Genomic DNA, 18,753 nt, shown 5'->3' on the forward strand with positions numbered 1-18,753 from the left:
ATGGCACTTACATATCACAAAGCATCATGATATGTACTGGAAAATGCACAGTTCTAATATTGGGTTTCAGTGTAGTGGCTGAGAGCACAATTCTGTGGAGCTACACTGCCTGGATTTGAAAGCCATCTTCGCCATTTACTAGCTTGGGCAGCCACTCAGACTTCCTGGGGCTCGGTTTCCTCATCTTTAACATGGAGATAATAACAGGTCCTACTTCAAAGGATTATTGTGAGGATTAGATGAGATGAGTTAATGTGTGAAATCACTTAAAAGAGTACCTGACACATTTTAGGAGGTATGTAAGTGTCAGTTATTATGGTTATTTTCTGCAACCATGGGAAATTTACTTTTCTGAATCTCAGTTTCCCCATTGTTAAAAATCCAGGAGCAAGAAGAAGGTATGTAAGCTGGGGGGAGGGATTTACTAAATTATTTATAAGATTCCTTCCAGTAGAAGATTTTTTAAAATGTAATTTGCTACATGGCCTATTGCTGTTGTGTATTTTTCTGTACACCAGTAGAAGTCTATGACTTTCCCAATGAATGTTTACTTAAAAAGTGTTGTTTTGATAGATCCTAAAATTGATTTAGTAGATAGATGAATAAAGGTAATATCATTCAACCTTGGTGAAAGTGAATTCTTTGAAAAATTAAATATGAAGTAATAATTTAGAAACTTATCTTTGTTACTTTTGTTTCAGATTGAACCCAAAGAATTGTCTGAGAACTGTTTCTGGTTGAAAGTTAAGGAGGAGAAGTTTGAAAATCCAGATCTCTTTGCAAAATTGGCACTGAATTTCGCTACCCAGATAAAAGGTATATTTTATTTTTTAATATAGAGTTCTTGTTCTGATATATTGAATTCAGTGCTTTGCTAAAAATTTCTAGTAATGTGTACATGTATAATTTTTTGGGCAGAGTCAAACATAATTAGATTGACGTATTAACTGTATTTTACCTAGCAACGAAAGAAGGATAGCTTTTTTCCTGTTAAATTTATTTTGCATAAATGTTACTATTCACCTGAAAATATGGGTTTTATTTTTATTGTTTAATATGTAACTTATACTCCTCTATTGTAAAGTTGTCATTTTTACTGAGAAGCAGAGGGGATAAATCTGTTGATTCACCATATAAGAGAAAATAATGTAATTGGAGTAAGATTGGTGCCATCATGCTTATGTAGTTTTACATTTGTACTAATCCATTTGGTTTTTTTTGGAAATTTGATAGTTTTTTTCTATAAGCAGATTGTCTGGAATAATATCAAAATCTGGTACCTAATAAGTATATTTTACTGATTTGATAATTGAGTGCCTTCTTTATGGTTAGATCCTTAACCACTTTTGAATTTCACACATAATTTTGGTACTATATAGGTAACTTCTCAATCTCATAATTAATCATTGTGGTTTGTGAATTTTTGGTATTTCATTTTAACAATACTATTTTACTAACTATCACAGAATTGATAGCTTACTTAAGCATAGGAGTTTTTTCAGCCTGAGTGAGTCTTTACAACTAAGAAATTGATATATTCCACACGCCCATGCCCTTGGAATTAGCACCTTTACCATTCATTTGTCTGATTTGTCACAGCATGCCTTAGAATGTGAGAATGTGAATTTTGGAAGATTCAGAGAGAGAGAGAGAGTGAGAGAGAGAGAGGTGAAAATTATTCCTTTTCAGCCCTTCTAGCTTATCTTGCGCACTGGAGGTACTTGTACTGTATTTATTGTTCCTTGTAGATTGAAGCTCACACCCATACAGAAATCTGGTGTGATTAGAGTATTCTGAAGAATTTTGACATTTAAGAAAATTCCTGCCATTGAAGTCTTTTTTTTCCCTTATTTGCTCTACTAGACTTCACATTTAAAGGATTCTTCAAGGACTCCAGATATTACTATTTATTATAATCACTTTTTTTAAATTGAAAAAGTAAAACATGCTTATATCAAGGTATTAATAATAATAATAATAAAAAGATGCGTGGTAAGCATATCCCTTCAGTCGCAGACTTACAGCTTCTTCCCTAGAGAAACCATTCTTACTGATTTCCCACATTGCCTCCTAGAAATAGTCTATGCCTCTAGAAGCATATGTGTATATATCATTTTTTGTTTTTTACTTCTTTCTGTTTTCACTTTATATACTTGGATATTATTCCATAGTAGTTTGTGTTTATCTACTTTGTTCTTTTTACACATTGCATGGAATTCTTTGGTATGGGCCTATCTGAATTTATTTAACCTGTCCCCTATTGATGGATATTTAGATTATTTCCAGCCTTTTGCTATTTCAAGCAATGCTTCGGCGAAAGTGTATCTACATATACGTTTGTGCACATAGGATCTATCTGTAGGATAAATTTTAGAAGTGAAATTCCTGGATAAAATGCTGTCTGCATTTATAATTTTGATAGATATTACCAAATTTCCTTCCAAAGAGTTTGTGTCCATTTATAGTGTTACATCTAAAATACATATGAGTATCTGTTTCCCTACAAACTTTGCCTATCTCAGAGGTGAAATGGTAAATCATCCATGTTATAATTTTTACTCCTTAAATTAGGAGTGAGGTTGAGTAGCTTTCCTTCTATTCAAAGGCAATTTTAACCTCTTTTTCTGTGAACAGCTTCCTCCAGTTATTTGCACATTTCGTGTTGAGCATTTGTTCTTTTACTTATTGTTATATTTGTATTGAGTCCCATAAGAATTATAGGTTTCATAAAATTTCAGAGTCTGTCTGGACCTTAGAAGTGATTAAGCCAAACTCTATTTTACAAATGAAGAAAGTGGAGTTTGAGACATGGAAGTTAGTATAAAATCCATTAGAGAGTTTCTCAAGGTAGTGTGGTATAGTGGGAAAAGCCCAGAGGAAATGGAGTCATACATTCTTGTATTTCAGCTGTGATACTAGTAACCTCTGCGACTGAATTTTCTCATCTATAAAATGAGAAAGACTAATGTTTAACTAGAAGTATGAGAGTTAAGTAAGGTTATATATTTAAAGCACCCAGCATGGTGCTTGATATAGCAGGCACTCAATAAATTATCAATTCCCCTTTCCCTTTCATTTAACATGATGCTGTGTGTGTGTTTGTGTATGTTTTGTTTTAGTTATTGACACTTATTACAAATGTTAATTCAGCAAGAGACTTCCATGCTCTTCTGAGCCGCACATGGCAAAGCTAGTCAGTTAGAGTAGAAACCATTCTTACTCTGGCTGCTAAAACATAATCAAAGCCAAGTAAAACCAAAGTCATGTAAAGGCTCTCACATACTCACTACTGAGAATTCTGCATTTCCATTCCTCTTAACTCTGATTCTCTGAATTTTCTATGTGATACTACTACTACTTCTACTTTCCTAATTTTGAATATGAGTCCAAATTAGGTCAGGAGCACCTTTCAGTACCATTACTTTTACTAAGATTTATTTCTGAAGGGACATTTACAGGAACAGTTCAGCATCATAGCATATTCCATAACATAGCCAAAACAAATTTGAATGATGCAAACTTCCATTTGTTTTGATAAGTATTGATTGATCTTAACTCTAACAGCTGAAGTTCCTTGTCACTTGCAGTGCCTTGATTCATAATTTGGTCAATAGGTGGCAGGATCAGTAAGAAATCAGCTGGAGGCTCTGGCTCCAGGCAACTCAAACCACACTGCCCTGGCTTTCCTAGCTTCAGGGCACCACTTTTTCCCCTATTCTGCTGCTGTTTGCCACTCATGCAGCTGTGTTCTGGAAGGAGCAACATACTCGTTGTTTCTAAGACCTATTTCCAAAACTCTTAGACCCAGTGTTCCAAAACCTCTGAGAATTTCCTCCTCCTGCAAGGAGTTTGGAAAGCTCGTGTCTCTGTTCTCCCTAAGTGCATTGTAAAGCATTACTGGTCTGTGTTTCAAGAAAATGTTTCTCTTAGGAGTTTATAGTTGCTTCAGATTGCTAAATAGAAAGAAGTTTTAAAATAGGCTAGTTCTGATACCTATAATATTTAAATGTGTAAATGTTTAATATGGGAAAGTACCATCAAATTATACTTTCTATTTGAATCACTTATTCTTAGAGTTGTAGAGAAAATTATTCTAAATTTCCTATTATAATCCAGAATATTTCCGTCTTAGGAGAGAATGTATCTCTCATTTCATTTAATTTGTATTTGTTGGGTACACACTATGTGCAAGGTCTTATACTAAATAGGAGGGAGATAAATGAATAAGGTCTTGTCTTTGCACCAGGGAACTCATCTAGTCAGGGAGAGAGAAAGAGATATACTCCACTTAGTCAATTTTTATTAAATGTTAACCTAGATATTTTTAAGAAGCCAAAGGAGCACAAAAGGGAAACAGTTAATTTTGACTAGGGCAAATGGAGATCCCAGAGGTGGTATAATTTGTTCTGGGCCTTGAAATTTAAGTAAAATTTCGATAGGGAGAGAAGGAAAGAAGACATTCTAGGCAGAGAACACCATTAGCAAAATATGGAGAGGGTGAAGTGCACGCTGTGTTGAAAGCACAGCCTGTTGGGCTGGGACTTGGAGTGAAGGTGGTGAGGTGAATTTCACACTGAGGAAATGGGGTTTTGTTCTTTAAGCCTAGGTGCCCAATAATTTGATGATTAGCCATTGAGCGGGCCTTTGGAGGACAGATAGGTAATGGGAATTCACAGATAGATGATGGACCTTTGATTGTGAATCAATACCAGTAGGCTAGACAAGATGTGACGATATCCTGATCAGTATGAATTCTTAATCTCTGCAGTTTCTTCTAGTTCCCAAATCCTGTGTCCTCATGCTTATAATATTTAGGGTCTTCTTACAAGCCATAATGATGCTGTATGACAAACTAGATCTCAAAATGCTCTCTGGATTAATGACAAAAAGTGTATATATTAGAGGCAGTTGGAAAAGACTTAGTATTGGGTTGGCCAAAAAGTTTGTTGTCTGTAAGATCTTACGGAAAACCCAAACACACCCAATACTTTGGACTGTACATCATACATGTAACTGTTGGAATTTGCATATGTGTTCTAGTTTTATTTATTATTCAAATTGATGATACTTGGGGACATATGAACAACAAGGCTATAATAATAATGTCATTTTCCTTAAAAATCTATAGTAATTATAGATAATAGTGAGATATTATATAAGAATTAAAGTAATGATGGTTAATATTAACTAAACTTGAAATAAATAATAAAATATGTAGGTTATAACTGCTAATTCTAATTAGAATTTCTAGGGTTCTCTAGAGGCTTCAGGAAGAACAAAGATAGCGTGTGTGGAAGTTGTAAGCAATTTCTTTGGTTTTAATGTTGCTTGGAGGAAATTTAAGAAATAAACATAGAAGGCTAATAAAGTTTAGCTTCTTCAATAATATATTTCTGTAGTGCAATTTAGCTTTAATAACAGAAAATTGAGGTGTTATAAATATTTCAAATGCATATAAAGATCATTTTGCAATGCTTGAAATATTGGGCTAGCTTCAAAATTATGGTGGAACTGAGTCTGAAAATATATTTATGTAAAAGCACTTTTCCTCTAGGATCATATTTTAAATTGTGTTTCTTAGTCTTAGAATCAGCTGGTTGCTTTTGAAGATACCCACCCTTGTTTGGTTGCTTAACACAGTCTTATATATTTAGTAAATCAATGAAAAAAAACAAAAAAGTGTTAAAATCAAATTTATCTCTGTCTTTATAATACAGGAAGTCTTGGAATTGACTTGAAAATAATGAGATGTCAGTCTCAGCACACACTCCTTATAAATGGTGCTAAAGTGTCCTGAGAGACCTGGTGTCTTAACAAATAATTTGTCATCTTAATGACATAATATACATGCTTCTTAGTGTAAGCATTAATATGTAGGGGAACAAACCGAGAAGGCTTTAATTTTTTCAGGCAGCCAGCTAAAAACCATATATACCTGTATATAATTTCATCATTTTTATTATATCTAAATTCTTTGGATATATATATTATCACCTTATCAAAGATTTTTTCATTATGAACATTTTAAGTGTTTTAACTTAATGATGACTCATGTTTTCATTTCCAGTTGGCTTGTGGAAGAGGAAACAAGGAATTCATGAGCCAGAGGTCCATGCCATTACTTAATTATAAGAGTCACTAATAGTAAAGAGAAATTGAGGCAGTGTATCTTCAGCCTTCTGAATGAGTAGGCTTCAAAATAGCTCTTTCTTTACATATTGGTGATGGTATGGTGACTGTACTACTACCTACACCATCACTACTACTAATAATAATAGCAATCATAATAATAACAATAATAGCAGTAATAGCACATATATTAAGCATTTACTATGTCCCAAGAGCTGTGATAAACATTTTAAATACATATCTCATTTAGTCCTCACACCAGCCCTAGATAACCTATATTATTGTTTTATAGGTGAGGAAACTGAGGCTATGGGAATTAAGAATTATGTCTTGTTAAGCTAGTAAGTGGCAAAGCTGAGGTTTGAACCCAGGTTTGTTCTTAATCACTTCCCCATGTTGTAACAATGGCTTTTATGCCCTTAGTAATTTGTGCGTTTTGTTGCATAGTTAACTGATCCCTTTTTAAAGCTATAGTTTCACATGTATTATCTTGTGAAATGTATAATCCTGTTATTCTGGCACTGAAGACAGTTCTTTAGAACTCAAACCAAAGCTAGGAAGTTGTATATTTGGAAGGGAATAAGGTTATTTTTTTCTATAACTAAAATTTTTAAGGCATTTTTTGAATGGAATCTATCAGTTGTAAAGCATTGCTATGACTTAAGGTCTGTCTCTTCTAATAATGAATGAAGGAATCCACATTCATGTCATTAGGCATTTGGTAAGGGTATATTAATATACATGGGGAACATAAAGTAATGAAATCAGTTTTTCATGGGGCTCCTTTGAGGTTAAGCTTTATAACATTATAGACACCTTGTGTTATTTTAATATGACACTTTTTAGCTATGAGTTAGTGAGACTGTCTCTCCCCATTTCAGTAATTTTTGCTTATATACATTGTATGGATTAGGCACAATAACAGGTGTTCAGTTGATAGCATTTACAATTCACACAGATAATCATTCTCATTTAGAATTATTGTTCTAGCTAAATTAGTTTTATTTTGGCAAATAGAAATTATTTACATTGAAATCCCATGGAATTTTTTCACACAGCTATATAAAACTATAATGGGGTGTGTTTTGGTCCAACTGTATATTGATGGCAGTTATACCAGTTCCAGACTATATATTTTACGTGATATAAGAAGTAAGGGCAAGAGGTTTCTCTAATTTGTTTAAGAGAAATATATTTAATTTAGGGACGTGCAAATCTGGTAGCTTTTCTGAGGCATTATATATAAGTAATTCTTTGGTCAATTAGTCCTTGTTGGTAAGAGTAAATTTAATTCTTTATTTTTAATAGGTTATTCAGTAATATCTGGGTGTTATCTTGTTTTCACTAATTTTAAACTATGTTTTTTGAGATCATTATTATAATTTTCATTCATATCATTGTTTTTTGGTTTTTGATTTGCTTATGTTTTTATTTTTTCCAGTTTTATTGCAATATAATTGACATATAACATTGGGTAAGTTTAGGGTGTACCACATAATGATTTGATATATGTATATATTGCAAAATGATTACCACAATAAGTTTAGTTAACATCCCTCAACTCACATAGTTAGAAACTTTTTTTCCTTGTGATGGGAACTTTTAAGATTTACTCTTAGCAACTCTCAAATATACAATACAGTATATCGTTCACTATAGTCACCATGCTGTACATCACCAAAACTTATTTATTTTATAACTGGAAATTTGTACCTTTTGTCCATCTTCACCCAATTCCCCTACCCCCTATCCCCTGCCTCTAACAACCACAATTCTCATCTCTGTTTCTATGAGCATATCATTATTTTAAAACAATGTTTAACATCTTGTAGGTGTGTTGATTGAGTGAGCTAAATTTTGTTATTTAGTGCCCTCCAGATACTGTACAGGAGATGACTCAAGAAATTAAAAATTATAACTTAAAAATATCAGTTCCATTTTAACACATGTTCCTAGGAATACAGTTACACTTGAAAATGGCTTCACATTTTTGTGGAAGTTGGAAGAATTTTAACTTTTTATTTTATTGTTGTGGATAATGTTAGTTGCCTATAGCTATTGATACATAACGAATTATCCCCAAATTTAGCAACTTAAATGAACACACATTTATTTTCTCACAGTTTCTGGAATCGTGGCAGAGCTTAGCTGTCACAAGGCTGCATGTGAGGTGTTGTCAGGGTTGTGATCTAATCTGAAGGCTTGAGTGGAGGATGATTTATGTTCACCCATATGATTTTTGACAGCATTCTGTTCCTCTAGGGCTATTGGACTGAGGGCCGCCATTCGTCTTTGCTGGCTTTTATCCAGAGGCTGCCCTCAGTTCCTTGCCTCATGGGCCTCTCAGTAATGCAGCTGACAAAAGGCAGTTTGCTTCATCAAACTGTGCACACCCAGAAGAAGCGAATAGAGAATAGAAGCAAAAGGGAAGTCACAGTCTTTTGTAGCCCGATTTCATCATTGGAAGCAATTAACTAGGTCCAGGCTTCACACACGGGGAGGAAATTTACTCAAGGGCATGAATACCAGGAGGCAGGGAGCATTTGGGAGCCATTTCAGAAGCTGCCTGCCATATGGATATATACAATTTGATTTCTCAGTAATTACAAATGCTATGGCATCTCTCTTCTTGATGACTTCAACAGAATCCTAAGTGGTCTCTCTGCCTTCAGTCCTCTTTCCTTGTGATCAGTGTTCTACAACCTAATCAGAATTGTCTTTCTAAAGTATAAATTATCATGGCACTCCTATGCTTGGAACATTTCACTGACCACCCATTGTCTCCTAGGGAACATCTAAACTCATGCATTTCAAGGTCATTTGCCTCTTCACTCCCCCTAAAACATCCTCAGGCTGGACTCTTTTGTTCCTGGCACAGAGACACTTACAAGGCTTTGCAACTTCTCTCTGAACCTTCACCAATTCTTCATTTAGCTTCTGTTTATATGACACTTCTGTCAGAATGCAGTCTTCATAATATAATTGTCTTCATCCATTTGACTCCCCATCAGACACTGAACTTCTTGCAGGCAGGAAGAAGTGTTTCCATTTTGTTTACTGTTTTTTCCCAGTATGTAGTATAGCTTCTGGCAAGTATAAGTGTGTTTGATGAACACACAAGAGAATTACAGTTATGTGTACTTAGTTTCATAGTACCAAGCAAATAAAATAAAGTATGGGTGCTAACCCAAAATTTAGGCACATAGTAAGAAGTGTGTGTGTATTTAATGATTCATTCGGTGATATATATAATAGAACCTGTTTTTTGAAAATCCTTCTTGTAACTGATTAAATACCAGAGATCTACATAATTGAATCTGGCTGTGGTAGTTTGTTAAAGTTATTTTGCCATTTAAGTTCCTATGATTTAGTATTTCACTTCATTTAGGTGTGTGTGCGTATACTACCAAAGATTTTTGTTGAAATTTTCAAAAGTGAAAGCCAGATTTTTTTCATAGTGGCCTGTGGTTATTTAGTCAATAAATTTTTAAAATTTATGGTTGGCCCACTTGAATAAACAGAAGTTTAGTGTGCTAAAGTGAATGTCTATTTCATGATTTGTTGTTTGATTCTAAGGAAACTACTTAGTTTCTTATTGTCTCTAAACAACTATAAAGTAGAATAATGATCAGTAAAATAGAAAAACCATCAATTGAAACCTTGTGAGAATGAAGATAAATACATATCACAGACTCAACAAAACTGACAATTTTAACAATTACAGATGTTAATATCTGTTGTGCATTTACTATATGCCAGATTATTTGTTAAGCGTTTTCTGTGGATTATTTCATTTAATTTTTTCATCTATCCTATGCTGTAGGTACTATGATTGTAGCCATTTTACAGATGAACAAAGTGGAGGTAGAAATCAAGCTCAAGCAGGATGATTCCGCAGCCCATGTGCTTCACCACTTTGCTTTGTTTACTCTGTGGGCAAAGTCATGGAGATAGGGTGCATTAGAGCGAGACTGAATCCACAGCCTGTGCTTTTCAACACCACTGCATCTCTCTGTAGTATGATTGTGCCAATTAAAGCTCTATTATCAAAAACCTCAATTAAAGATCCGCTTGTCTGTCCCACAGGACAAGGATAGGCTATTTATGTGATCTTGCCCTTTTAAGTACTTTATTCTTGTGCACTCAATGCTACCTAGCTTATGTAGAGTATTAATGTATTTCTATTAATACGACCCAGTAAAATTATACTCATAAAGTGACAGAACTAAATGAATCAATTTGCCCACTAAACAAACAAACAAAATGTACATATGGTGTGTTGAAAAACATAGCTCCCAATATAAAACCAATCTAGAAAGAGCGACAATATATTGAAGTTCCTAGCCACTCTTGGCTAAGTTCTCCACATATGTGTGGTGTGCCTTTAGTTTATCCAGTGACCCAGTACTAATACTAGTCTGATGTTTCCCTGCCTCCCCAGCACCATTACCTCATGCTCTTTGTCATGTGTTAACACTGGCTTAAGGATCATATTTTTAATTTAAATTAATTTTATAGGAGCCTAAACAAACTATGTGATGCATTCAAATGGCAGATATAACTCTTGTGAATTATCAGTGTTCCCTCCATGTGAATGGCTTACTGAGAGTTGACTGTGTCTGGCTTCACGTGATAAGAATAGACTGATAACATGCTCCTGGCAATGTGTGAGCAATGTGATGTTTCCTAGCATGTAATTGCTTTTAATAGAAGGCAGCAAAAGTAACTACTCTTTGACATGTGATGCTATTAGGATATTTGTAGTTGTCTTTGAAAAGAGAAACTAGTGTGATTAGGTACCTTTTGTTCCATTAACAGCAATAATAAAGATGCTATCACTCCTCTCCTAGGTTTTACTTACTATTTGCTCTTTCAGTACCAATCAGATCACATTCTTGTTAATTATTGGCATTTCTATTCTATTTCACATGCTTTCGTTTTCTTAATGCTGACAATTTATTTTAATAATTTATTGTGTTATCAAATGTTAATATATCTGTATGATGGATCAGAATATGGTTCTAAAATCCTTGTATCATAGTTTTATAGACATTCATTGTATAAGTAATATTATCATTTGGCATTACACAGCTTCTTAATCCACTTTAGGGCATAAACTGAACACATATAAAGGTAAAATCATAGGAAATTAATTTCATAGATTTGAAGCAGGATTTGGGGACACATCTAGCCCTTTTAAAATTATTTCCGACGGAGATATAGTTTAGCTAAGGGATTCCTTTAGAATGTAAAATTCCTTACAAATTTAAAATTTTTTATCCTTTCCTGAGATGACTTCTAATTAGCCATAGTGTTTGTTAGGTTCACTTATATATAACCTATGAAAGCAGTGAGATTTTTCATATTATTTTCTGCTTGTTGTTTGGTTTACTAATGTTGTCTGTCATCCGTATAAAAAGATGATGCTAACTACCATAATTAATAGGGCATGAAACTATTTTGATTTCCAGCGGTAAGAATGTTTTTAAACTGATCATTTCACCTATTTTTGCCTAATGTTTCTTATGACCAGTGATACTCATTTATGATGACAGTGGGTTAGGGGTAGAGTTTGTGCCCATGGTGCACAAACAAGGTCACTGACTCAGTAAGCCTTGAACTCATGATCTTGGTGTGGTGTTATAACCAATTTAAACAATATGATGACAAAGATAACTGTCAGCTATTTTAAACAGCTTTTTCTATAGTAGATATGAACTTGATAGCATCTGCTTTCTGCAGTAGCAGTGCCTGACAACAGCTTCATACTGTAGGGTTCTTGAATTGTTTAATATTGAAGACTTACAAAAGTGCTTTTTAGGACTTTCCTGGTGGCACAGTGGTTGAGAATCTGCCTGCTAATGCAGGGGACACGGGTTCGAGTCCTGGTCTAGGAAGATCCCACATGCTGCAGAGCAGCTAGGCCCGTGAGCCACAACTACTGAGCCTGCGCGTCTGGAGCCTGTGCTCCGCAACAAGAGAGGCCGTGATAGTGAGAGGCCCGCGCACCGCGATGAAGAGCGGCCCCCGCTTGCCACAACTAGAGAAAGCCCTCGCACAGAAACGAAGACCCAACGCAGCCAAAAATAAATAAATAAATATATATATATTTTTTTTAAAGTGCTTTTTAAATTTAGTACCTTACCAGATCAGGATATAACCATATATTATTAATCTTGTAGACAAAAAAGGCAAGCCAATTAATTCTTAATTTTGCTATTTTCAGGGACATAACTGAATATATTTTAACTAAGCTTTTTTTGAGAGAGATAGTAACTTGTACAAAGCCTTTTCATCATTATCCTAATATTATGGTATCAGTTTCACTTTGTTTCAGTGATAGTCTACATTTCTTCATACCTTCAGAGACATCGAGGCAATTGTTTATTGTTATCAGCTATTATTATCATCTCTCTTAAATTTAATAATTTTTTCAAAATACCATTATCAGTTTCCTTGGTGGGCAGATTATATTTGTGCCTTGATGTTTATGTATTGCATAATATTTGCTTGGGAGTTATTACCAATAAATAAGTTTTAGACTAGACCTTAGTTAGGATCTAATAAAGTAGTAGTCTTAAGAGTTTGCTCTGATTTTTATGAATATTACAAGTGATTACAAATGACTAATCTTTTTTTTTTTATAGTTTAGTATTTATGAGATGTATGTGACAGCTCTCAGTTATCTGCTTTAATAAAGTAGAATGAATGTATGGAACTGTTGGGGGTATAATTGGAAGGTAAAGGCAATTAAATGTTTTTATAGTGGTCTTTTTCTTACATTTCAGTATCTTTAGCTCAGGCCTATTTGTGGTTTTTTGGATTAGGAGTAAGAAACAAAAGAAGCTGTGAAAACAACTGTCCTTTGGCAAGATCTACTAGGGCTTGTTTAAAGACTTTTCAAAGATAATTTTTAAACCCTTGTTAGCAGAGAGAAAAATGTGCTCTTGGCCTTTGGAAAACCCATATTGGTCCTGTCTCATACCTTAAGTTTCTTCTAGAGTGCACATTACAGAAAACTGTGTATCTACTATTGAATTTCTTTATGGTCATAAGGATTACAATGGGTTTGTCCTGTTTGGGGTGCTATTTTAAGTTGTAAGACTCTCTTTCTGTAGATTGTCTTAATTCCTCCATCTCCATTTTTTGTCTCTTGTAGCAACAGCGATGTTGTTGGTAAGGGTCCAACAAACACCTCAGGATTGATATGGTTAGAACTGCAATAAATACATGTAAAACAAATTCATTCATGAACTGTGGTAGATTCAGTCTGGTCTGTGAGTGTTCTGTTGGCTGGTTACCAAGGGTACTCTGCATTTCTTAGCCACTCAGCAGTTGACAACCAGGAACATACATGTGAACTAGAACTTCAGTGTTTATCTAATGGGAGAATATGGATATAGTGACAGAGAAGAGTTGATTCAAAAAGTGTTTGTTACATACCATACATTCTTCTGAACTTTTTATATATATGAAATCATTTCATTAATCCTCAGGAAAGAAAACCTATGAGATGATGTTCTTATCTCCAGTTCTATAGATGAAATAACTGAGTCACAGGAAGATTAAGTGGCTTGCCCAAAGGTGACAAGGGTAGAAGATAGCAAAGTTGAGCTTGAACCCAGTGCCCTTACTTATGCTACAAACTGCCAGGTTCCAGTTCATTTATGTAAGTGGTTCAGTCAGTTATATAACCGGTAATCTAGGTTCCTTTTATTCATTTATGAAGTATATATCATAGAAACCACATTCCACTTCCACTGGCCCGATACATGCCTATGCAGGTCTGGGGTTTATCTGGAAGCCAGAATGGGTGTGACAGCAGGGAAGAGAGTTAGTCTGGTTCAGTGATAGACGCTAGCTGTGGGAGAATTTCCAGACTATCCACATTTCTGAGTTGCTTCTGTGTCTGAACAATATTATTCTTTCTTGGCATCTAAGTGTCCTTGTTTTAGAATCAAATCTTGAAGTGGCATTTGCAACTTGAGGAGGACATGAAAAACTCTTAACAGCAGTTGCTGCTGTTGTTTTAAGCCCTCCAACTGTGTATTAATTCTTACCAAAAAGTCTTTCCTACTGTAACTGCTCTGTAGGAAGGGTTTCAGAATTCCTTTATTAGGAATTACTGCAAAATGTTTTGAAAGTTTATTTCACTGTTCTGTTAAAAGTGAGAATTCTTAACAGATATCGCTATGTCTTATATTTGATATAGTATTTACATATTGATCATTATCCCCTACTATCTACCCTTACTAAAAAGGAGGGGGTTAGAGTCTGTCAATAATGTTCTCTCCTCCTGGAGGCCTCCAGTTCATCTGACTCCTAGAAATACTGTAATATAGGTACCTAAATTACATTTCACATGTATAATGTAAATATTAATGCTTTCCTAATAGTCTTTTGAAGCTTGGGGTTTTGAGTTTCAAGGTCATTTCCAAATGTCTCCTAGGAGGTGACTGTGTGTAGCAGTTGCAGGCATGACATGTTTCTTTGACCGTAAGGAATCAATATTTCAACTTATCAACAAACATTTTTTATGCTGTTTCAAATAGATTGCTTTAGCCAAGTTACTGAAAATGTGTAAACCATTTGAAAGATTGTGGAAAGTTTAATTTTATAACAGTTTTTGTCAAATTAGTTATTAAATTGAAATCATGCTATGTCATTTTTATTTTTTGTATGAAAAGCACCTGATCATTTATAAGAATCATCTATTGAATGTACATCAGTACTGGCTTGCTAAAATGTTTGGTGTCCAATGGGCATTCCCTTCAAATTTTCTGCACTTTCCAATTTTGAATTAAGGTCGGATTAGAGGGTTTACAGAAAATATTTGAAATTTGAATCAGCAAAAGAGGTTATATAAATGGAATTTGATATGTTAGTGATATTAATATGTGCATTTGTAACATATCAATAGTTGCACATTATGAATAATGAAACCTATCAGTTTACCTAGAATAAGGTTGCTTTGAGTATTTCTGAACAAATTTTAGCCTGAACACTGCCATTAAGGAAATTCACCTTGGAACCAAGCAACTTTCCATGCAGAAACTAACAGAGTTGCCAGGACATTGGAGTCTGTGGAATGGCTGCTTATAGAACATCAGTATTTTACTTATCATATTAAAATTCATCATTGTGATCTTTGGAGAGGAAATGAAAGTATGCCCTACTTTATTATTTATATTATGTATATCTGAATAATAGAAATACAAAACTTAAGCAATTAATGTTTTTTTAATTTAATTTAATTTAATTTTTTATACAGCAGGTTCTTATTAGTTATCTATTTTACACATATTTGTATATTTGTATATATGTCAATCCCAATCTCCCAATTTATCCCACACCCACCCCCCCACCCCACCCCACCCCACCCCCACCGCTTTCCCCCCTTGGTGTCCATACGCTTGTTCTCTACATCTGTGTCTCTATTTCTACCTAAGCAATTAATATTTTAATAATGCCTTCACTCTTTAGGATGTGTGCCCTGAAGTCTATAGAATTAAAGCAACCTGTTTCCTTTACCATATAGAGGAGGGCAACTGGGGCACATGTAATATTAGACAGCTCTTTGCCAGTCAGAATGGACAATATTTTGATGTACTAATAACTTTTAGTGAAGGCACCAGCTATGAGTTAAATATACCATCTAATAGACTTAATATATTAATATGCTAACCACTGTACAGAATTTGCTGGCTGTGGACATTACATTTCCCAAGAGATATTCTCTGCTAATCTCCATTACTGAGCAGTGATTGAAGATTTTTTTTTGAGACTAAATTTTAGTGAAAGATGAAATAGTTTTTTATAAACCGTGCATATAATAACGTGTCTAAATTCAGTATAACTAAACTTTGTAAAATAGTCCTCTTTTCACCTATTTCCCTCAGACGTGCACATCTCCCCTCTCCCAGTGGACCCAGATACCTGCATAATCAACATAGTGACAAATTTACGTTTCACAAATCTTGGATCCACTGATCCCCTGACGCTTGGGAGCTATATTTCCGTGTGTAGGTATTAATAAGTTATGATGGCCTACATGGAGACTAATTTACTGTAGAAATGAGATAACAGCATTATTCTAGCAATTCCTCCAAGCTGCCATTGAGGCTGCGTCCTCCTTGTCTTATTTGCGCATTCAACAAATATGTATTGAATTTCTATCATATGCTATACACTACTAGTTTTCTCAGAATGTTTATTGCTCCATTAGACCTGTGACCCACAGAATGAGTAACTGAATTCCCAGTGGTGAAAAAGGATTTTGTTTATCTTGTTTTGTCATGACAGAATCCCTGTATTTCTGTACTTGCGGCCTTGCTTGCTTACTTAAAGTCAAGATAATTATTTCTACTACCTTCAAGAATTTCCTAGGATCTAAATTATTTCACTGTTGTTGGTTAGACATGCTTAACCTGTTACATGTTAATTGAACCACTGTATTCAATGACAGACAGTATTTTCCAGAAAGTTTCTGCTTAGTTATTCTCATTGCCCTATTTTTATCTGAGTCCTCTCATTGCTTCCTAAAACACAATTTGACCAAAAAGTTCCAGTGGGCTTTGGGGTCAACCTGTATTTTGAGGTTTGGAAATGGGAGTGAAAACGACAGCAGTTAGAATATGCAATAAAAGGAAAACTAAATTCATGATAAAGACTGTTAGGGGTGGTATGATATGCTTGTCACCTCACTATGGCATTTGTTTTACAGAATTAATACAGTAATATGATTTTCTTTTTTTGAGGGAACTGCTTATATTTTCTCAGAAATGTATTTTTTATTTTCAAGAAGTATATAGTACACAATCTTTCTAGAAATTCTGAGTCCCTTAATAGTTATCAGTAAGTTTATTTTTCTATACGGTCTTATATTAACAAATAAAAGTATTGAGCACCTACTCTGTACCAAATGCTATCCTTGGGTGGGGGGGAGGGGATATAGCTGTAATTAAAGTAGATGTGATCTTGATTGTCTTAGAACTTACAGTCTAACAGAAACAATATAATAATAAACATGTCATTAAATTAATATGAATTTCAGTTGGTGTTAGGTATCCTAAAGATGATATAATATAGTGATGTGATAGAGAATTCCTTAGGTGGACAATTATGTGTGGCGGTTAATTAAGGGAAGTCATTTTAAAAGCATATAAATTGGGGAATTTAAAACACATATCTTCAGATGCAGAAGCCAACAGGATTTGTTGATGGGTTGGGTACCAGGGGGTAAGGAAAACACAAGGAATCTGATTACTCAGAGGTTTGGGGCTTGAGTCAAATAAAGTACTGTACAATAAATATCCTATTCTAGCCACACTAGAATCAGAAAAGGCTGAGAGGGGTGGTGTTGACAGAAAAAGTGGTCAGAGGATTAAAACAATGTAATAATAATCAAGAGAAAACCATCTTTGGATATACTACACTAGTATTTCCAAAGGTAGGAAATACAGTGCAGTTTGAATTAGTTCAGTGTTGATGCATGGAAATAAGATGTATCTCTTTGGCATTAACCTTTGCTTCAACTCTAGGGGTTTGTGCCTCTTTTGATTTGACTGTAAAGACAAGCTTTACTTTTTCCTCTGTGTTTAACTATTTGGTCAAATGAACATTGCACTTTTAAGTGTTTCTTTTGATTTACGCTAGGCTGAGGTCACATTGTGCACTAAGTATGAATTAATTATGAAATGAACAGTTTTGCTCTGGTGAGAAGAGAATTTTATTCTCATTCCAACTAAATCTGTGATCTAAGGAAGATCTTTACCTTCTTTGTGTGCCTGAGAGGCACCGAAAGTGTACTGATAAAAATCCTATCGTCGAGTTCAGAAAGAAATATAGGTCATTTCTTTCGGATCTTTTACTAAATGGCCTGAAGCACCAGATTCCAAAGTCCGCTTTCCAGATAGAAATAACACCCTCTATCTAGGAAATTTTAAAAGGTTTTGCATCATCTTGTTCTACGAGTTGCGAGTAAATATAGCCTTTATTAATTATTGGGAAATTGCCGAAATGGATTATACATATGTGACAAAAATGTTCATGTTAACTTTTAAAGTGTTCTTCCTGTGGTTGTATTATTTATGATAGATACTAACGGGCCTTCTCACTCATTTCTTGGTGCTTCGCGCTTAAGCAGCTCTCTCTCTGATAACTTAGTCCTACAGAATGAGCGGAATTAGTAAAGCAACTGTGATTGTTAATTATTTCCTTGTCTTTATAACCCAGAAAACTTAGCACCAAATCTGTATCTTCAGTGGGTTGGTTGAGCTTTCCAACTTTATTCATGACCATTGGTATATATCATTTGTGATATTTTACTTCATTTCATGTAAGCAGAGAGGTGTTTTAGCACCGGTCTGACAGTTACGTTTGTGAAAGCATGGGAGAATTGTACTCAGGAAGATAATGCAAATTCTCTGTATGATAATCTTTTCAAACAGCATTCTAGCACATATGGAAAGCATATTGCAATTGAGATATGCTAACTTGCATCTAATATAGCTTAGTTTATTTGATTAGTGAACTCCAGAGAAATTTTTTTGGAAGGCCTCTGGAAGGTATATAAGAAAGTTTCAAAGCAACTCTTTTAGGTTATTGGTCTCTCTTCTGTTTGCA

General features: G+C 34.5%; 1 protein-coding gene across 4 annotated transcripts in view; it reads left to right on the plus strand.

Annotated features, from left to right (window-relative positions):
* DIAPH2 (diaphanous related formin 2) overlaps nucleotides 1–18,753 on the plus strand; it is an 857,286-nt gene that overhangs the window by 282,065 nt on the left and 556,468 nt on the right. For all 4 annotated transcript variants that reach the window (XM_059909954.1, XM_059909955.1, XM_059909956.1 and 1 more), the window contains one exon: nucleotides 702–816. In XM_059909954.1, the coding sequence (XP_059765937.1) occupies nucleotides 702–816 (115 nt within the window). The remainder of the gene's footprint in view (nucleotides 1–701; nucleotides 817–18,753) is intronic.

Source organism: Balaenoptera ricei, chromosome X (assembly GCF_028023285.1).
Source record: "Balaenoptera ricei isolate mBalRic1 chromosome X, mBalRic1.hap2, whole genome shotgun sequence".
Classification (NCBI taxonomy): Eukaryota; Metazoa; Chordata; class Mammalia; order Artiodactyla; family Balaenopteridae; genus Balaenoptera; species Balaenoptera ricei.